Source organism: Zonotrichia albicollis, chromosome 30 (assembly GCF_047830755.1).
Source record: "Zonotrichia albicollis isolate bZonAlb1 chromosome 30, bZonAlb1.hap1, whole genome shotgun sequence".
Classification (NCBI taxonomy): domain Eukaryota; kingdom Metazoa; phylum Chordata; class Aves; order Passeriformes; family Passerellidae; genus Zonotrichia; species Zonotrichia albicollis.
Window position 1 is genome coordinate 5,242,075 of NC_133848.1, and position 21,115 is coordinate 5,263,189.

General features: G+C 48.1%; 2 protein-coding genes across 3 annotated transcripts; both read left to right on the forward strand.

The window, feature by feature from the left end:
• The first annotated feature begins 3,385 nt into the window (after nucleotides 1-3,385).
• Nucleotides 3,386-7,574, forward strand: HJV (hemojuvelin BMP co-receptor). Its single transcript, XM_074529314.1, has 3 exons — nucleotides 3,386-3,544; nucleotides 4,592-5,097; nucleotides 5,616-7,574. The coding sequence occupies exons 1-3, from the start codon at nucleotides 3,445-3,447 to the stop codon at nucleotides 6,237-6,239; spliced, it is 1,230 nt and encodes a 409-aa protein (XP_074385415.1). The 5' UTR covers nucleotides 3,386-3,444; the 3' UTR covers nucleotides 6,240-7,574.
• A 9,997-nt stretch (nucleotides 7,575-17,571) lies between these two features.
• TXNIP (thioredoxin interacting protein) lies at nucleotides 17,572-20,800 on the forward strand. Of its 2 annotated transcripts, XM_074529318.1 has the most exons (8): nucleotides 17,572-18,015; nucleotides 18,537-18,609; nucleotides 18,721-18,868; nucleotides 19,143-19,245; nucleotides 19,333-19,589; nucleotides 19,677-19,833; nucleotides 19,926-20,074; nucleotides 20,162-20,800. In XM_074529318.1, the coding sequence occupies exons 1-8, from the start codon at nucleotides 17,766-17,768 to the stop codon at nucleotides 20,216-20,218; spliced, it is 1,194 nt and encodes a 397-aa protein (XP_074385419.1). In that variant the 5' UTR covers nucleotides 17,572-17,765; the 3' UTR covers nucleotides 20,219-20,800. The 2 variants fall into 2 exon arrangements, with proteins under 2 accessions (XP_074385419.1, XP_074385418.1); XM_074529317.1 differs by having other exon boundaries at nucleotides 19,926-20,800.
• Nucleotides 20,801-21,115: the final 315 nt, after the last annotated feature.

The following is a 21,115-nucleotide window of genomic DNA, read 5'->3' on the forward strand; positions in this document are numbered from 1 at the left end:
CTGTGGGACACAGGGGCATTTTATTTCTCATTTTTTTCCTTATTCTTTTCCTAATTTCATCCTGATTTTTCCCGGTTCATCCTCCATTTTCTTACTTTAATCCTGATTTTTCCATATTGACCCCTATTTTTCCAGCACTGCCCTCATATTTTCCAGATTCACTCTCATTTTTTATTTCTCCTCATTTTTCCAGATATACTTTATTCTTTTCCTATTTCATCCTGATTTTTCCACGTTCATCCTGATTTTCCTATTTTTATCCTGATTTTTCCATATTCATCCCTATTTTTCCAGCACTGCCCTCATATTTTCCAGATTCACTCTCATCTTTATTTCTCCTCATAATTTCCTTAATGATTTCTCTTTTCATCCTGATTTTTCCCAGATTATCCTTAATTTTTCAAGTTCACCCTCATTTTCCAGATTCACCCTTAGGAGATTCCCTAAAAACTAAAAGGGAGTTCTTTTGGTCTTTTTTTTTCTTTTTTTTTTTTTTTTACTTTTTTGGGGTTCCTTCCAGTCCTGCTGCCACCTCATGGCATGGATCCTCTTCTCAAACTTCTCTCTGGCTCAAGAAGTCTTTGTAAAACCTCTCCACAAATCCCCAAATCCCCAAAAAAATCCCTGTCATAGTTGAGATGGAGACAACACCAAGCAACACTCCATTTTCAGGAGGCTTCAAACTATTTATTGGAATAGACATTCTCTTATTTATCTTATTTATTTTTCTTATTTCTCCTTTTTTCCTTGGTTTCTATGTCAAGCACCTTGGTAGGAAATCCTTTCAGGGCTGAACATGGATCTCAAAATTCTCCCAGAATTTTGGATTTGGGGGGATTTGGATTTGCCTCCCAGAAATCGCTTTAAAACCTCTCCCACACCTGGAGAACCCTCAGGATGGGCAGCTCTGAGGGATTCCGTGCCCACCTCACCCCATTTCTGTGTGTGTGCTTGGGAAATCTTGGCTCTCCCTTCCCCTCCCCACTGGAATTTGCCTTTTGGGATCCAGAATCCCCCCTGGCTATTTTTAAAGTGCTCTCGGAGCCCACTCAGCCCCTGCTCTCCCCTGTCAGAATTTTCAGCTGTTTTTTCCTCCCTCTGGGTGGCAACAGCCGGGATTCCCTCCTCATTCCCACCCTGACCAAGCACCGGGATTTTCCTCTGGATTTGGGGGGATTTGGTGGCATTTTCTGGGGTAAGGGGAGTGCTGGGATCCTTGGATGAGGTGTGGGGATGGAGGGATGGGATTTGCGCTTGGGATGGGATTTTTTATATTTTTATTTCCTTTATTTATGCTTGGGATGGGATTATTTCCTTTATTTATGGAGGGATGGGATTTATTTTATTGATTTCTGGAGGAATGGGGTTTATTTCCATTATTTATGGAGGGATGGGATTATTTCCTTTATTTATTATGGAAGGAGGGGGTTTATTTCCTTTATTTCTGGAAAGATGGGATTTATTTCCTTTATTTCTGGAGGGATTGGATTTATTTCCATTATTTATGGAGGAATAGGATTTATTTCCTTCCAAGCGTGGCATGGAAGGAGGAGTGCATCCTTTGGGACTGATTGTGCATCCTGGAAAGAGGAGGGATCCACTCTTCCAGCTCTCTGAAAAACATTGATTTCCCCAAATTCTTCTCTTCCCACCCCAATCCCAGAGCTCTCCTGGGCTCAGGTGGGCACCAGGATTTGCTCCCTGCAGGTGGAAAACAGCAGGAACTTGGTTTGGGAGCCAGAAGGATTTCCTGGATTGTGTTCCCAAAGGGATTTGTGGGTGCTGGAATGGTGAGGGACCAAATTCCCACCCCTGTCCTCTGGAATGGACCTGGAAAATCCCAGTTTGGACATTCCTGACCATTCCTGACCATTCCTTCTCCTTGCAGGGGTTGGTGCAGCACTTCCTGCAGGTTTAGATGGGATTTCAGGTGGGAATGGACCCAAAAAACCCAATTTGGACATTCCTGACCATTCCTTCTCCTTGCAGCAGGTGCAGGTGGGATTTCAGGAGTGCAGCCAGCATGGCCTGGCAGTCATTGACCCCTGGGGACATTGGCCACCAGCCCTGGGGACACTGGCCATCGATCCCTGGGGACATTGGCCAACTTTGGCCCGTGCCATGTTTGCCTTCAGGACCTGGCTGTGCCCCAGGAGACAAAACGCTGGAAAAGCGTTCCCTGGCAGGGACCATCCCCATTCCCTGCTGGACACGTCCCACAGGGAAAAGCTTTTCCACAGGGATTCACCCCCAGCTGGTGCCCACGGGAGCTTCCAAGGAGGAAATCCCAGTGAAGCTCCCACATTCCTTGGGTCTGGGGGCTCCCCAAACCTGGAGCTGCTGTGCCCCACCTTCCCCAGGCCCTGGCTGTTGTTCCAGGCTGGAGCAGAGCCCAGCTAAATTTAGAGGGATCGATTTCAACCCCCGCCTCTGCCCCGCGGGGGGAAAGGACAGAGCAAAGGTGGCCGGGGACGAGGAGCCACGGGGGGATCCCTTCTCTGTGCCCTGAATTCGGGCTCCTGGGACCCCAAACTCATCCAGGACCATGGAGGAGCCCAGGGGGGCTGGAATTGTCCTGGGTTATTCCACGGGTCTCTGTGGCTGTCACCTGGGGCAGAGCTGGTGACAAGGACGCGGGGAAGGAGCTCCTGAGGAGGCTGATCCAGGTGAGGGGGCAGTGGGAGAGCAGGAATGAGGGTCCCAGGGTGTGGTTGGCACCCAGGGGTGGCTCTGGTCCCACCTGTGGTGTCCTCAAAGTGAGGGTGGAGTGAAATGCTCAGCGCCCACCCCTGTGAGCAAACAGCTCAAGAAAAATCGGGTTGGGGGGTTTAGGTTGGATATTGGGGTGATAAAACTTCAGGGGGATGAAATTTCCTCATGGAAAGGGTGGTCAAGGTGTGGCAAAGCGGAGTCACATCCCTGGAGGTGTTCAAAACCACCTGGGGACAAGTGGTGGCCTTGGAAGTGCTGGGTTGGACTTGCTCCTGTGGTCCATGGGGTGCTTGGAGGAATCTTGGGGTACCTGGGGAATTTTAAGGAATCTTGTGGTCCATGGGGTGATCAAAGGAATCTTGGGGTGCCTGAAGGAATCTCGTGGTCCATGGGATGCTTGGAGGAATCTTGGGGTACCTGAAGGACTCTTGGGGTCCATGGGGTGACCAAAGGAATCTTGTGGTCCATGGGGTACCTGGAGGAATCTTGGGATACTGAAAGGACTCTTGTGGTCCATGGGGTGTCCAAAGGAATTTTGTGGTCCAAGGGGTACCTGAAGGAATTTTGGGTTGCCTGAAGGAATCTTGTTGGGTTTGGCTCCACCTGAGTTTTCCATTGCTCAAATGGCGTTTAAAAGGTCCCATCTCTCCAATCCCACCTTTGGTTTCAGGGGAGCTGCTGAATGAAGCCGGGAGCTGCTGGTGGGTGAGAGACCCCCCGAGTTCTGCATGGATGGGAATGGGGAGAGCTGCCCACAGTAGGAGCCCAGGGCAGCTGGAAAACTCCGGCCTCTTCCTCCGAGCTTTCCTGCTCCTCTTCCTCCTCAGGCATGGTAAGGATCAGCATGGGCAGGGTTGGTCTCTGTAAAAATCAGGAGAAAAATGCTTCCAGGAGGAATCTCCATGAGAATCTCGAGCTGGACGGTGGGGGGAATGTTGTGGTTTAGATTTAGTTTGGTGGGTTGTAGGTGTGGGTTGGTGGTGGGTTTTTGGGTGTTTAGTTTAGAGTAGGTTTAAAGAAAAGGGAAAAAACCCTATAGCTTAGGGAATTTTTTCAGTTTTAATATAGCATTTTATTTTAATATAATATATATCATAAAATAATGAATCAGCCTTCTGAAACATGGAGTCAAGATTCTCATCTCTTCCCATCTCGGGGTTGCCTGCAAATTCCACATTTGGTGAACCCTGAGTGGGAAACATTACCACAATTGTGGAAGAGATAAGGTGTGATGGTGTTTGCAGGGGTGCCAGGAGGAGGGAAGAGATGAGAACCTTGAGTCTATGTTTCAGAAGGCTGATTTATTATTTTATGATATATTATATTAAAATAAAATGACATATTAAAACTATACTAAAGAATAGAAGAAAGGATTTCATCAGAAGGCTTGAAAGGAATAAAAAGGAATGATAAAAAAATCTTGTGACTCTCAGAGAGTCCGAGACCACCGGACTGTGATTGGCCATTAATTAAAAACAACCCCATGAGACCAATCAAAGACGCACCTGTTGCATTTTGCATCAGCAGATAATTATTGTTTACATTTAGTTTCTGAGGCTTCTCAGCTTCAGAAAAGATCTTAATGAAAGGACTTTTCAGAAAATACCATGGCGACAATAGATATATATATATCATAATATAATAAATCAGCCTTCTGAGACATGGAGTCAAGATTCTCATCTCTTCCCATGTTGGGATTGCCGGCAAATTTGGTGAACCCTAAGTGAGGAACATTACCAAATTGTGGAAGAGATAAGGAAAACTGTCCACTTGACAAAAGCCAGCGGTCACACAGATGGTAACAGAACACATCTCGCCTCGAAATGTGGAACAGGGGAGGACAAGCTGCCCTTTCCCTACTCCATCCTTTCTCTCTCAGTCTCTTCCCAGTGCAAGATCCTCCGCTGCAACTCGGAGTACGTGGCGGCCACGCTCCACCTGCGCGGCCCCGAGCGCGGCGCCGCCTTCTGCACGGCGCTGCGCTCCTACTCGCTGTGCACCCGGCGCACGGCGCGCACCTGCCGCGGCGACCTGGCCTTCCACTCGGCCGTGCACGGCATCGAGGACCTCATGATCCAGCACAACTGCTCCAAGGAAGGCCCCACGGCCCCGCCGCGGCCCCGGCCCGCGGCGCCCAACGCCGCGCACGGCTTCGAGTCGCTCGATATCTGCGATTACGAGAGGAGTTTCCTCTACAAGCACGGCCGGCCCCCCGGTTTCCAGCACTGCGCTGCTTTTGGGGACCCCCACATCCGAACCTTTCATGACGATTTCCACACGTGCCGCGTGGAGGGCTCCTGGCCGCTCCTGGACAATGATTATCTGTTTGTGCAAGCCACCAGCTCGCCGGTGGCCAAGGGGTCCAACGCGACGGTCACCAGCAAGGTGAGGTTAGCGCACGGGATGGGGGGCAAATCCAGGGTCAGGGCATCTCCTGTGCTTCCCAAAATCCTTGGAACCCCTTCAGACCCAGGGAGGGATGAGGAAGGAGGGACAACAGTGGTGAAGGAATCTTGGGGTGCCTGGAGGAATCTTGTGGTCCATGGGGAATCTGAAGGAATCTTGTGGTCCATGGGATACCTGAAGGAATCTTGTGGTCCATGAGATACCTGAAGGGATCTTGTGGTCCAAGGGGTACCTGGAGAATCTTGGGGGTACCTGGAGGAATTTTGTGGTCCATGGGGTACCTGGAGGAATCTTGCTGGGTTTTGGCTCCACCTGAGTTTTCCACTGCTCAAATGGTGTTAAAAAAAGAAGGAAAGTTTGTAGTTATCCCCAAAGGATGTAGCAGGGATGGTTTGAGGATGGATAGGTGAGGTGACACCTCCATCCTGAGATACCCCAACCCCTGTGATGGAACCACAACCACCACACTCACCCCCCTCCAACCCCACTCCCCACAGCTCACCATCATCTTCAAGAACATGAAGGAATGCATCGACCAGAAGGTCTACCAGGCCGAGCTGGACAACGTCCCCGCAGCCTTCCAGGACGGCTCCGTCGACGGCGGCGCGCGTCCCGGCGGGAGCAGCCTGTCCATCCGCGAGCTCAGCGCCGGCCGGCACGTGGAGATCCGCGCCGGCTACATCGGCACCACCATCGCCGTGCGCCAGGCCGGCCGCCAGCTCTCCTTCTCCATCCGCGCCGCCGAGGAGGTGGCCAGGGCCTTCACGGAGGAGCAGGACCTGCAGCTCTGCGTGGGCGGCTGCCCCCACAGCCAGCGCATGTCCCGCAGCCCCCGCGGGCGCGGCCGCGTCCCCGCCGAGACGGCGCGGGCGCTGTGCCGGGAGATGCTGCCCGTGGAGGATGTCTACTTCCAGTCGTGCGTCTTCGACGTGGTCACCTCCGGGGATGCCAACTTCACCATGGCGGCGCACGGGGCGCTGGAGGATGCTCGGCTCTTCCTGCCCGATGCTGAGAAGCTCCACATCTTCCAGGCTGGGGGAGGCTGCCAGCTCAGCTCTCCATTGTTTCTGCTCCTCTTCCTCCTCCCGTGTGGATTTTGGGCTGGTTTGTTGCACTTTTAAGGCCTGCTTGCTCTGTAGGGAACTTGTGAGAGCTGCTGGCTCCACCCTGAAGGTTCCTCACCTTGGCTCCACCTTGAAGGTTCCTCACCTCAGAGACCCAAGAGAGGGAAGGGGTGAACCCCTGGTTTGTACCCACAGGTCTCACATGGATGGTGCAGCTGCTCCCAGCTCCTCTCCTGAAGGCAGTTCCAAATTTTTCTGCTCCATTCTGACACGTTCCTTTTCCCCTCAGGATGTGGCATTTTGGTGCATCAAAGGAAGATAAATCCCCAGGGTTAGAAACCCCTCCGAGCCTTTCCATAAATCACTTCCCACCTTTGTCCCCGTGTTGATCCAGCAGAATTCCACTCAGGAACCCTATAAATCCAGAAATAACAGACTCAGAGCCCAAAGCCCAATTTTTGGGCAGTAAAAAAAAAAAAATTAATGCATTTGGGACCCTTCACTCAGCTGCTCCCAAAGCAGAGCAAGGCCACAAATAATTTTGGGGAGCGTTGTGACCAAGAGGGAGACTTTTGAGTGGAAATCAGCCGGTTTTGTCCATGTTTCCTCTTCCAGGATAAATAACAAATGAATCTCCAGCAGTGGGAGCTGTGGAGCTTGAGATCTCCCATATCCCAGGCTGCTGTTGCTATTTTTCCTTGTTTTCTTGGCACCTGTTGTGGACTCAGTTTAGCCGGGTCTGGGCTTGGGGACCGGTGTCAGGTTTTAGGGACGACAAAATTCCCTTGGGAATTCTCTCCCTTGGGCCCAGGTTCTCTGTTGCTGCTCAAATCCAACCCAAACTGGAGCTTTTGCTCGGAAAAACAGAATTGCTGATGGCAAGGATCCAGCTGGGCACACAGAGGGGCAGGTATTGCCCCGTCGAAGGTGCAGGACTGCAGAGGGGAGGGCAAATTTCCCATATTTCAGAGGATTTCAGTAAAGCAGATGGAGCTCTACAGGAGAAATCATTTCCTTAGGGAAGACTTTCCTTTGTTTTTAATAAAGTGTTAAAAACTTGGCCATCCCTGTGGCACAGAATTGCAGGAAGGGCTTGTGGACGTGGGGGAAAAGGGAATTTCCGCCCTTCCAGGCACAGAGGCTCCATCAAGGGAGGTTCCACAATTCAAGTTCCAATACATCCACAGGATTTTCTCTTTACTCTTTTGTGCCCAGAGCACGGAGAACACACAGGAAATAATTTCACGGATATCACGGTGAGTTCCCCCTCGGATGGGTGCTCAGAGCACACAGTGAGGAGCAGGAGATCTGCTCCGTGTTTTTTAATTTTTTATTCTGTTCCCGGTAATCCCTGATGGGTTTGACATTAAAGGGTCTATTTTTGAGTCCCCATTTCCTGTCATCTGTGCCTTCATGTCTTTGGGCAGCAGTGGCAGATGAGGATAAGAATATCTCCTTCCTGCCCTGCTCCCGTGGCTCCAGAGCTTTTGGTGGATGGAGGGGAAAGCCAGCTGCTTCCTGATGTCTCCTTTTGGGAAGAAAATCATCTGGGCAGGGATAAAACCCTCTGGAGGGGATAAAATCCTCCGTGGGGAGAATGTTCTCCATAGGGATGAAACCTCTGTGGGGATGAAACCCTCAGGAGCAGCGTTGGTGGTGCTGGAGCTCCTGGTGGAAATGGGATGGGTTTGATGATGCAGAACTTAAATTGTCCTTTAGTTGTTGGCCTGTGGAGCCACTCAGCAAGAATTCCATGGGGAAAGGAGGGTTCCCAGTGGAACCAGACCTTCCCACCTCCTGCACCACCAGGACTGGGCCTGGAGCTTCCCTTGCCAGCCCTTTCTCAGGAGCCGCCTCTGAAGTTTGGGGAGCAGCTCCCAAACTGAAAATGCCCAGGAATTGTGATTTGGGGAGCTCTGGTTTCAGATTTGAGGCTCAGCAGCTCCACCCAACCCAGAGTTACACCAGGAGTGGCCCAACGTGGACAATTCTGACAACTGGATTACAACGTGGAGAAATTGTTTCTGATGAATTATGGACTCATTAAGGCTGGAGAAACTTCTGAGATCATTAATCATTAACTCTCCCCCAGCACTGCCAAGGCCACTCCTGACCCGTGACCCCAGGCACCGCATCCACTTGTTTTTGAACACATCCAGGACGGTTCCAACGTCTGACCTCCCTTCCCACCAACACAATTCCCAAAATATCCAACCCAAACCTTCTCCTGAGGCCTCCTCCACTTGGGAGACCACCCTGAACCCCCCCGGGTCCAGCTGGGAGGTGAATTCCCCCGAGTGGGCTCTGCTGGAGCTGGATGGAGAAGCTGAGATGTTTTTGAGCTGGTGACATCAGCCATGGAGGGGAAGGGTCGATCCAAAGTCCTTTGACGTCAATGGAAAGAAATTTGTTGACATCAACAACTCAGAGTGGTGCCAACGTTCTGCTCCTGGGTGTGGGGTGGGGGAAGAGGCTGTGCCTGCCCCGGGGTGGCCCTGAGGAGGAGCAGGGTGGGACAATTTGAGAATGGGACAGGACAACCCCATGGCTGGCACTTTTTCCCCATTTAGATGAACACCTGCATTGGGTTTGAGATCCTGAAGGGTGTCCAGAGGAGGGGGTGGCCTTGTGACAGGAAGAGATGGTGGCCCTGTGACAGAGATGATGGCCCTGTTACAGAGGAGATGGATGGATGGATGATGGATGGATGGATGGATGGATGGATGATGGATGGATGGATGGATGGATGGATGATGGATGGATGATGGATGGATGGATGGATGGATGATGGATGGATGGATGGATGGATGGATGATGGATGGATGATGGATGGATGATGGATGGATGGATGGATGTACAGATGGATGGACAGATGGACAGATGTACAGATGGATGATGGATGGAGAATCCTCTGCCATTCCCAGGAAAGCCTCTAGATGTCCACAGAACCCAGCACTGCGGCACAGTCAGAGCTCCAGAGTCACAGCATTTCCATCCTCACCCCAACCAACAAGGAATCACAGAATTCCAGAATTCCAGAATTCCTTCCAGGTTGTTCTGGCTGGAACAGACCTTCAGGATCATTTTGCTGGTGGCAGGGACACCTTCCAGACACCAGATGGCTCCAAGCCACCTTCCTCTTCCCTGACCTTGACACTCCCAGCTCGGAGCAGTTTCTGCTGCTGAAAATGAGGAAAATTCCCCATTTTTTTGCTGTCTGAGGGGCTCCAGGGGCTCTGCCCCTCTCTGCTGTCACTGTCCCTGCCAGAGAAGGTGACAAACACGGGATTTTGCACTCCCAAAATCTGAATTCCTCCCTGTTTATGGACGGCTGAGCTCTTCTGGAACCTTCTCTCCCCCTCCCTGCTCCAAAAAACCCCCACAGGGCAGAGAACAGGGGAGGAAATCCCACCTGGATGGAGAATTTCCACACCCCAGTCTCCAGTGGGAGCTGGAAAAATGGGATTTCACAGGAAAAAATCCTCCTGTGGGAAGGGGAAAAGGGGATCCTGATCCCTGACCCTGTAGAATCTCAAATATGGGGGTCAAAATCCTCTGCTAGGGACAAAACAGCAAAAAAAAAAAGGGAATTTTTGGGAAATTTTTAAATTTTTTTACTTAGAGTTTGGGGCAACTGAGAGCTGTTTTAAAAATTTTGGTGTAATTTTTAGTGTTATGAGAAGGGTTAGACAATAGAGATGTTATAATTAGATCTTAAAAAAAAGAAACGCTATAGAAATAAGCAAATGTTATAAAGAATAAATAGATTAGAAATAAATGTTATAAAAATAGAAATGAATGTCATAAAATAATAGAAATAAATTTTACCAAAATAGATGTTATAATTTATGTTATTACAATTAGAAGTTAACTACTTTTAAATTATAATGCGTTATAAGTGGGTTTTGATTTATTAGTTGTAGTTACACTATGTTGTAAATGCTTTAAAGGTAATAATTTAAAATTACTCTTAGTGAGGTTTATTATAATGTATTTTTATAATTCTATTTTTCTCAAGTATTATAATATATTTTATACTTCTATTTTTTAAGTGTTTAATTTAATTTTTTAAACACTTTTTTAGTTCAATTTTTTCCTTTACGACGTTAATTTTATTTTATTTTATGGTATTTCTAAGTCAGTATTTCTCATTTTCAGGTTTCTACATGTAAGTTTTCTGCAAGGCTTTGGGTTTCCTCTTGGGCTATACATTTATTTCCATATATATATATAATATATAATATATAATATATAATATACAATATATAATATATCATATATCATATATCATATATCATATATCATATATCATATATCATATATCATATATCATAGAATTATATATTATATTATATATTATATATTATACAATTGTTTGTTTGTTTATTTATATAATAGATATTTATATAGAATATATTTTTACATTATATTTTATATAGAATAGACATTTTTAATATTATATATATTTATGTATAATATATTATAATAAATAGAAGACATTATAATATATAAAAACATATTATATAAAATTATATAATACATAACCTATAATATATATCAAAATATGTGTTAAAATATAAAATACATAGTATTATAAATAAATAAATAAATTTATATATAAAATATAAGTAAACAAATATAAAACTAAAACTAAAACTAGAAAATTTATATATATAATATAATATATTTATTGTGGGATATATATTTATATATAAATATATATATAAATATAAATATATTTATTGCAGCTGCTTTCCAGGAGCCAACCCAGTTCCAGAGTCCTTTTTTTGTTCCCAGCTGGGCTCCGTTCCCAGCGCTCCCCGTGCACAAACAAGCAGAGGAAATGCTTTTTCCACCCCAGCTCCAGCTGCACACTCTGTCCCCTGCTCCAACCACTCCGGATCCCTCCCTGCCCCTCTCTGCCCCCCTTTCCCAGGCTGGAAAATGCTGGAAGGGACCATATAAGGTGAGAAAAATGGAATAAACACCCCGGAGAAGCTGCAGGGCCGCAAGAACCCTCCCTCTCTCCAACCGATCCAGACGAAATTCTGCTTTTTTTTATAGCAAGGACAAAGGCCAGGCTGCCCCAGGAGCTCCTGGCAACCAACCCTGATAACCTGGAGCAGAAATAAAGCACAGGATCTTATCAGCAGCAGAAAAAAAAAAAAAAATAATAAACCCAGGGATCTTATCAGCACCAGAGGGCTGTGCTGGCACAAACAAGTCTGAGCCGTGCCCAATTCCTTCCCCTGGCTGAGTCACCCCAGGGTTCATTTTCTGCCCCTGTGCCTTTGGAAGTGGGTTATTCCCAGGCTGGGTGAGTCACAGTGGCCTGGAATTCGCTTTTCTCTATTTAAAAGCTCCAGGAAATATTGTGGATTCTGTCATTCTGCCCATCCATCCACCTGGATCCAACCTCCTGCCAGCACTAAAATTTTATTTATCACTTTAATACCCCTGCCATGGGTGTTCGAGTGTTTAATGAAATTTTAGTGGGAGCAGGAGGTGGTTCCTGCCCAGAGCTGCTGGTGATTCCTCTCCTGATTTTCTTGGTTTTGAAGGGGATTTTATATTGGGAGAATTGGCTTTTTCCAAGTGAAAATCCTGACACCCCAACCCAAATCCATGCAGAATTCCTAGAGCAATCCTGACCCTCAAAGGAATTCCAGATTGCCATGGGATGGAGAGCTAAGTGAGTCACAGTGGCCTGGAATTCTCTTTTCTCTATTTAAAAGCTCCAGGAAAAATTATGGATTCTGTCATTCTGCCCATCCATTCACCTGGGGAACCTCTGAGCCCATGGGAAAGCAGCTTGGATGGGGATAAATAAAATTTTAGTGCTGGCAGGAGGTTGTCCCTGCCCTGGTGATTCCTGTCCTGGATTTATTTGGTTTGATATTGGAGAATTGGCTTTTTCCAAGTAACAGCTTGGAGGGAAGTGAATGCTTTAAATAAAATTTTAGTGGGAGCAGGAGGTTGTCCCTGCCTTGGTGATTCCTGATTTTCTTGGGTTTGATATTGGGAAAATTGGCTTTTTTCAAGTAAAAATCCTGACACCACACTCCAGATTAATTCAGATTTCCTGGCCATTTCTTTTCCCTATTTAGGAGCTCCAGGAAAAATTATGGATTCTGCTATTTTGCCCATCCATCCACCTGGGGAACCTCTGAGCCCATGGGAAAGCAGCTTGGATGGGGATAAATAAAATTTTAGTGCTGGCAGGAGGTTGTCCTTGCCCTGGTGATTCCTGTCCTGGATTTATTGGGTTTGATATTGGAAAATTGGCTTTTACCAAGTGAAAATCCTGATCCCCCACCCCAGATCCATTCAGATTTCCTGGAATTCTCTTTTCCCTATTTAGGAGCTCCAGGAAAAATTATGGATTCTGCTATTTTGCCCATCCATCCACCTGGGGAACCTCTGAGCCCATGGGATAGGGATAAATGCCTTAAATAACATTTTAGTGCCTTAAATTTAGTGCTGGCAGGAGGTCGTCCCTGCCCTGGTGATTCCTGTCCTGGATTTATTTGGTTTGATATTGGAAAATTGGCTTTTCCCAAGTGAAAATCCTGATCCCCCACCCCAGATCCATTCTGATTTCCTGGAATTCTCTTTTCCCTATTTAGGAGCTCCAGGAAAAATTATGGATTCTGCTATTCTGCCCATCCATCCACCTGGGGAACCTCTCAGCCCATGGGAAAGCAGCTTGGATGGGGATAAATAAAATTTTAGTGCTGGCAGGAGGTTGTCCCTGCCCTGATGATTCCTGTCCTGGTTTTATTGGGTTTGATATTGGAAAAATTGGCTTTTTCCAAGTAACAGCTTGGAGGGAAGTGAATGCTTTAAATAAAATTTTAGTGGGAGCAGGAGGTTGTCCCTGCCTTGGTGATTCCTGATTTTCTTGGGTTTGATATTGGGAAAATTGGCTTTTTTCCAAGTAAAAATCCTGACACCACACTCCAGATCCATCAAAACTTCCTGGCCACTTCTTTTCCCTATTTAGGAGCTTCAGGAAAAATTATGGATTCTGCTATTCTGCCCATCCATCCACCTGGGGAACCTCTGAGCCCATGGGATGGGGATAAATGCCTTAAATAACATTTTAGTGCCTTAAATTTAGTGCTGGCAGGAGGTTGTCCCTGCCCTGGTGATTCCTGATTTTCTTGGGTTTGATATTGGGAAAATTGGCTTTTCCCAAGCGAAAATCCCAACCCTCCTCCAAATCCATGCAGAATTCCTGGAGGGAATTCTCCACCCTCGAGGGAATTGCCCGGGATGGAGGGCAGGGGGGGAAAGGGCAGCTCAGGGAGGATTTTTGGGATGTGGAACGTGCTTGGGATCATTTCCCAATGAGTTCCGTGGCCCTTTGGCTCTGCTGGAATGTCTGAGGGGATGGGAACGGCAGAGGGAGAGCGTAAACAGGGGCAGAGATCTGAGGGCTCAAATATCCCCTGGCAGGGAAGGCTGGAAAAAGCTCCCCACCTTTCACCAAATTATTATTATAATTATTGTTATAAATCTCAATATATTTATATTTTAATTATATAAGTTTATGTATTTATATTATAAATAGAAAATATTATTACATAATATAGAAATATATGTTATATAAATATATACAGTATAAATTAATATAATTTAATATTAGACATTAAAGACATTAATATAATATAATATAATATAATATAATATAATATAATATAATATAATATAATATAATATAATATAATATAATATATACATATTAATATACTAAATGTATTCTATCAATGTATTAATATATTAATATATCAATATATTAATACATGATATCACTATATTAATACATTTAAAATATATTAATACTATTATATAGATAAATAAACAGATAATATAAATATATTATATATTTACATTTCAAATATAAATGAGTACAGATAAATGTAAATATATAATATATAAACATATAGTACAGAAAGAAATATATACACATATAAATGTATTCTTTATATTTATATATTTATACATATTTTATATATATTTATTTATATATATTCATTTTATATAAATATAAAAATACACAATATAAATATATATTTATATTTCAAATATAAATGAATACAGATAAATGTAAGTATATAGTATGCAAACATATAATATAGAAATAAATATATACACATATAAAATAAATATATTTTTATATTTTTATTTTTATATAAATTATAATTATAAATCCCTAATTCTCCATGAACCCAGCTTTTTTTTTTTTTTTTTCCTAGTGGGAAACAACAGGGACCAGAGGAAAAAAAAAGCTGCATTTCCTCCATTGTGCACCAAGCAAGGAATAATTAATTCCCTCTCAAGGTGGAATTGTGTCCTGTGGCTTGGCAGGAGGGCAGTTTGTGCCCCGGGGTTTATCCGGAGCTTTATCGGTTTATACGATCAGGTGTGAATTAACTCCGGGGGGAAGAAGGGCAGGAACAGCGCCAGGAGCAGCGGGACAAACAACCCTGAAGGACAACTCCCAACAAAAACAACAGAAACCCAACAGAGCCTCCCTGGAAATGGCCGCCACTCCCATTTCCACCGCTGGCTCGCCCCATGGACATTGTTCTCCCTCCTGAGCTGGGAAAGGACCAAAACTGGGCAAAAAAAATAAAGAGGAAAAGAGGAAATTGTTGGAGGGGAGTAATGCTGAGTGTGAAATTCTGATTTACTGCTCAAATCCCTGCTGGAAAACAGGGCCAGGGCTCCATGGGCATTGCTGTTCCTCTGCATTTTCCTGAGGTGGGAAAGCACCAAAACTGGGGGAAATAAAAGAGGAAAAAAATCAAAATTCCTGTCCTAGAGTGAGCAATGTTCATGGGAGAGAATTGTGATGGTTTCTCAGAAACCAAAGTTTCCTTTGGAGGGGTTGGGAAGGAGGAGAAATTCTGTTTTACTGCTCAAAACTGGGCCAGGGCTCCATGGACATTGTACTCGTTCCTCTGCATTTTCCTGAGGTGGGAAAGCACCAAAAACTGGGGGAAAAAAGAGGAAAAATAGCAAATTCTTGTCGTGGAGTAATGCTGGTGTAGGGAGGGAAATCTGATAGTTTCTCAGAAACCCAAGTTTCCTTTGGAGGGGTTGGGAAGGAGGAGAAATTCTGTTTTACTGCTCAAAACCGGGCCAGGGCTCCATGGACATTGTACTCGTTCCTCTGCATTTTCCTGAGGTGGGAAAGCACCAAAAACTGGGGGAAAAAAGAGGAAAAATAGCAAAAATTCGTGTCCTGGAGTGGGCAAATCTGGTGTAGGGAGAGAAATCTGATGATTTCTCAGAAACCAAAGTCTCCTTTGGAGGGGTTGGAAAGGAGGAGAAATTCTGTTTTACTGCTCAAAGCAGGGCCAGGGCTCCATGGACATTGTACTCGTTCCTCTGCATTTTCCTGAGGTGGGAAAGCACCAAAAACTAGGGAAAATAAAAGAGGAAAAATAGCAAATTCTTGTCGTGGAGCAATGCTGGTGTAGGGAGGGAAATCTGATAGTTTCTCAGAAACCAAAGTTTTCTTTGGAGGGGTTGGGAAGGAGGAGAAATTCTGTTTTAGTGCTCAAAACAGGGCCAGGGCTCCATGGACATTGCTCTCCTCTTTCCTCTGGATTTTCCTGAGGTGGGAAAGCACCAAAACTGGGGGAAAAAAGAGGAAAAATAGCAAATTCTTGTCGTGGAGTAATGCTGGTGTAGGGAGGGAAATCTGATAGTTTCTCAAAAACCAAAGTTTCCTTTGGAGGGGTTGGAAAGGAGGAGAAATTCTGTTTTACTGCTCAAAACAGGGCCAGGGCTCCATGGACATTGCTCTCCTCCTTCCTCTGGATTTTCCTGAGGTGGGAAAGCACCAAAAACTGGGGGGAAAAAAGAGGAAAAGAGCAAAAATTCGTGTCCTGGAGTGGGCAAATCTGGTGTAGGGAAGGAAATCTGATAGTTTCTCAGAAAATAAAGTTTCCTTTGAAGGGGTTGGAAAGGAGAAATTCTGTTTTAGTGCTCAAATCCCTGCTGGAAAACAGGGCCTGGGCTCTCTGCACATTGTTCTTCTTCCTCTGGATTTTCCTGAGCTGGGAAAGCACCAAAATTGGGGGGAAAAAAGCAAATTCTTGCCGTGGAGTAATGCTGGTGCAGGGAGGGAAATCTGATGGTTTCTTGGAAGTCAAAGTCTGTCTTGGAGGGGAGGAGAAATTCTGTTTTAGTGCTCAAATCCCTGCTGGAAAACAAGGCCAGGGGTTATGGGATGGATTTGGGTGTTTGTTGCAGCTTGGGTCGATGTTTGGGAGGGATTTTTTTTGGGAAAAAGTGTCCCCAAGCTGAGTGGGAAGCAAAAAACACTCCCAGAAATACACCAGGAACAGGGAGGGAAGCCCCAAATTCACCTTTACTTATCCCAAGTCATGGGGGGGAGTGTCAGAAACACATCGGGGGCATGGAGGGACCCCCCAAATTCAGATTTTGATGCTGAAACCCCCAAACTCAGCCTTATTTACCCCAAATTACAGAGGGGAGGGAGTGTGTGCAGGGGGGGGTGAAAATACCACCGAGGTGGTGAGAACAGTCCCAGAAACACACCAGGAACAGGGAGGGAAGCCCAAATTCAAATCCCCCCAAATTTGGGAACCCCAAATTTGATGCTGAACCCCCAAATTCTCCCTTATTTACCCCAAATCATGGAGGGGAATATGTGCGGGGGGGGGGGTGAAAATACCACTCAGGGGGCTGAGGGAACCCCTCAGAAGCAGCTGAAGGATTCCAGGGAATGGAATCAGCATAAAAGGGAAAATCCTGCCCAGATGAGTCCCCCCCAGTTTCATCCGTACCCCAAATCCGCCCTAATTAACCCAAATTAATAGGGGAGAGTTCACTGGGGGGGGGGGGCTGAAAGAGGGCAATGGAGGCGCCCCCAGATTTCATTTCTCACACCCTGGGTTGGGGGTAGGATTCTGAGGAAGGAGGTGAAGGCTCTCCACCCCTCAGGGCCCCTCAGGGCCGCTCCCAGTGCTCCCAGTACAACGCGGCCTGTCCCAAACTGGGAACAACACCCCCGTGCCCCCCCCACCCTGGGAACATGACATCGTGTTCCGCGCTCGCCATTGGCCAGAGCCGCCGCCCATCCTCGCTCTCCATTGGTCACCCGAGCTGTCACTCCACCCCCGTCCGTCCCGCCCCCGCTGAACACGCGCTGCTTTCCTTCACACGCTGTCCACGCTCCCCGGGCGCTGCTCTGATTGGTCAGTGCTGCCGTAAACAAGGCAGCGGCAGCCAATCAGCGCGCTGATCACGCGAGCAGCACGCCCGGCCACGCGCCCTCAGCGTGGAGGCCCTGAGAGCAACAGGCGCGGGCGGGGGTGGGCGGGGACCCCGAGCCTATAAAAGGTGGAGACAGCAGCGTTCCCTCAGAGCGCTGAGGTCCCGGGGCAAGGAGCTCCTGTGGGAACTTCGCAGCGTCTCTCTAAACAAAGCCTCCACTCCCTTTTCCTTTTTTTTTTTTTTTGCCTCGGGCGGATTTTGTTGCCCTACAGGGATAAAACCCTGCAGCCTTTACTTGATCAAACCGTTCGTCCTCGTCCTACCCCAGCCATGGTGATGTTCAAGAAAGTGAAGAACTTCGCTGTGGCCTTCAGCGAGCCCGACAAGGTTTACTTCAGCGGGGACAAGGTGGCCGGGCGAGTGCTGGTGGAGGTGGCCGAGGTGACCCGTGTCACCGCCGTCAAGGTGCTGGCGTGTGGCGTGGCCAGGGTGACCTGGGCCAAGGGCCCGGCCCAGTGCCGGCAGGAGATGGAGTACCTGCGCTTCGAGGACGTGCTGGCCCTGGAGGAGCAGCCCACAGGTGAGGCCATGGGGCTGGAAAAGTGGTGAGGGTGGCTTTAAATATTGGTTTATAAACCCAACCCAATTTAGGGGTTGGTCACAGAAGGGGTGTGGTGAGGCTGGATGGGGTAGGGGGTTTGGGAAAGGCACCCTTAGAACTCTTGATCACCAGCGCAGCCTTAACGCTGTGTCTGGAGTTTGGGAAAAATAACTAAATCTAGAAAATCTTAGTAACTTGGCCAAGCCAAGTCGAAGTTTAGGAGCTAAAGGACAAAATCAGAGCCTGGGGAGCTGCTGTGGTGTGGGGAACACCGGTGGCACGGTCAGGGCCGGGCACAGGATCACACCCTGGGGCTGGAGCTGGGAGATAAAGGGGAAGCTGGAGCTGGGGTGGAGCCAGCGGGACGCTCAGCTCTGCCCCGGGGTGTTGGTGAGGTGCAGGCAGAGAACACGGGGTTCCCAGGGTGTGCACAGGGCTTGGCCAACACCCTCGGAGCTCGGGATCACCCTGACGATTTCCCTGCCCTTTTCCTCCTCCAGATGACGACGGCTCAGTCATCCTGAGACCCGGCAACAAGTACGAGTACAAATTCGGCTTCGAGCTGCCCCAGGGGTGAGTATGAGGCAGCAGCTGCCACTGGGGTTGAATGAAACTGGAATTAAACTGGAATTAAACTGGAAAATGGCTGTTTTGGCTCTGGAGTGACCCCCTGTTTGTCTCCAGGCCGCTGGGCACCACGTTCAAGGGCAAGTATGGCTCTGTGGATTACTGGGTGCAGGCGTCTCTGGAGCGCCCGGCCTGCCCCGCTCAGCTGATCAAGAAACGCTTCGAGGTGATGGATCCTGTGGATGTGAACACCCCAGAACTGCTGGTGAGCCCCTTTTTTCTCTCAGAGCTGGTGAGAAAAGCCCTTGGGGGGGAGGGTCAGCCCAAGCCAGTGGTGGCTTTAATCAGATCTGAGCGGGATTAAGGGTGGGATTAAGGAGGTGTGGATAATTCCAGAAACTCACACTGGGTGGGGCGTGTTGGGCACTCCAGGGGAATTCGAGGCTCGGTTGCAAAAAGGGGAAGGAAGAAAAGGAGGAAGGAAGGGTTGGAAGGACAAGATGGGGCCAGTGTTTGACTGTTCCTTCTCTTCCCCACAGTCTCCAGTTGCAGCCAAAAAGGAGAAGAAAGTGTCGTGCATGTTCATCCCCGACGGCCGCGTGTCTGTCAGCGCCCAGATCGACAGGAAAGGCTTCTGTGAAGGTGAGGATTGGTGGGAACGGGGAACTGCAGTGGGGGAACCTCGGGGAAACCCCAAACCCCTTTAACAGTCGGTCATTGCCTTGGCAGGTGACGAGATCTGCATCAACGCCGACTTTGAGAACACCTGCTCGCGCATCGTGGTGCCCAAGGCCGCCATCGTGGCCAAGCACACCTACCTGGCCAACGGGCAGACCAAGGTGTTCTCCCAGAAACTCTCCTGCGTTCGTGGCAACCACATCATCTCGGGCACCTCCGAGTCGTGGCGTGGCAAAACCATCCGTGTGAGGAAGCTGAAACCTTCCATCCTGGGCTGCAACATCCTCAGGGTGGAATATTTCCTGCAGGTGAGTTCTCATCTTTTAGTTCGCCTAGGGACTTTTTATCTTGGGGTTTTGTGCTACAGATCTCTAAGTTTTGGGGTTTTGTTTCAGATTTATGTCAGCGTTCCAGGCTCCAAGAAAATCATCCTGGAGCTGCCCCTGGTGATCGGGAGCCGCTCTGGCATCGGCAGCCGCAGCTCCAGCATGGCCAGTCAGACCAGTTCCGAGATGAGCTGGGTGGACCTGAACCTGCCCGATGCTCCCGAGGGTGAGTGGGGTGGGATCCCCTGTCCGGAGTGTGTGGAACCCCCTCAGGGATGTCCCAGCCGAGCTCATCAGCGTTTTCCTGCCTCTCCACAGCTCCCCCGTGCTACCTGGACATCGTGCCCGAGGATCACCGCCTGGAGAGCCCCACCACGCCCCTGCTGGACGATCCCGACGGCTTCGACAGCCCCATCTTCATGTACGCGCCCGAGTTCAAGTTCATGCCGCCGCCCACCTACACGGAGGTGAGCACGGCAGCGGCGCCGGGGGAGCCGGGCCGGGCTGGGGCCGCGCTCAGCGGGGCAGGGTCCTCACCCTCGTGCTGCCCGCAGGTGGATCCCTGCGTGCCCAACAACAACAACAACAACAACGGCAACACCGTGCAGTGAGCTCCACACCCACACCCGGGGCTCTGAGCCCGCAGCGCGTCTGGAAAAGGGAAAAATGTCACATTCCTGAGGAGCTGCTGCGGAATTGCTGCACTTCCCGAGGAATTCCTGCACTTGCCGAGGAATTCCTGCACTTCCCGAGGAATTCCTGCGCTCCCAGGAGCTGCTGCACTCCCAGGAATCGCCGCGTTCCCGAGCAATTCCTGCGCTCCCCAACTCAAATCTCGAGGGACAAAAAAAATCCCTCAGGGACTGTGGGGAGAGACCGAGCAGATCCAGCCGGGAGATCGCGGCTGTCGCGGTGCTCGTCCTGTCGTGACAGGGCCAGGCAGGGAGTTGTGGTTTTTAATGAATTCCAGCTTCATTTCGGGACTCTGGGCGCTCCCGCCGAGGGCAGCAGGGGGCGCTGTGACATCGTGAATCCGTCCTGTCGCGACACAGCGTTGGTGTCACGATTTTTTGTACTCTGGTTTTGTACATAGCGTATCGGGGAGGGGTGGGGGGGAAGCACAAAAATGCAAATTTTGTACTTTTACTGGCCCCTGGGGGGCGAAATTTGTAATAAAGTTGTAATAAATAAATAATTTTCTTGTTTTGTGTCTTTCTTAGAGGTGGGAGGATGGCAGGAACCCCCTTGGAGCCAGGATAGAAATATTTTCCCAATTTTTGGTTTCTTCCGGAGGGGGTTTTGGTCTGTTTTTTCCTGGGAGCAGACCAAGAGGGATTTCTTGTTTTTTCCAGAGGGGAAAAGCAAAAAAACAGAGCAAAAAAAGTAATACAAGGAGGGGAAACTGAGGCACGCAGAGATGAAAACAGAGTGGGGAAACTGAGGCAAGAACTGCTAATGCTGCCTTTTTTTCTGGGGGCATTTCTGAGGTTTTCCTGGCAGCAGCTCTG

What these genes read in the sequence shown, in the direction of transcription:
- HJV (XM_074529314.1), top strand. Translation starts at nt 3,445, where the DNA reads ATGGGAATGGGGAGAGCTGCCCACAGTAGGAGCCCAGGGCAGCTGGAA. An exon ending in CCTCTTCCTCCTCAGGCATG is followed by an intron (nt 3,545 to 4,591) that starts GTAAGGATCAGC and finishes TTTCTCTCTCAG; the next exon opens with TCTCTTCCCAGTGCAAGATC. An exon ending in ACGCGACGGTCACCAGCAAG is followed by an intron (nt 5,098 to 5,615) that starts GTGAGGTTAGCG and finishes CACTCCCCACAG; the next exon opens with CTCACCATCATCTTCAAGAA.
- TXNIP (XM_074529317.1), top strand. Translation starts at nt 17,766, where the DNA reads ATGGTGATGTTCAAGAAAGTGAAGAACTTCGCTGTGGCCTTCAGCGAG. An exon ending in TGAACACCCCAGAACTGCTG is followed by an intron (nt 18,869 to 19,142) that starts GTGAGCCCCTTT and finishes TCTTCCCCACAG; the next exon opens with TCTCCAGTTGCAGCCAAAAA. An exon ending in CAGGAAAGGCTTCTGTGAAG is followed by an intron (nt 19,246 to 19,332) that starts GTGAGGATTGGT and finishes TTGCCTTGGCAG; the next exon opens with GTGACGAGATCTGCATCAAC.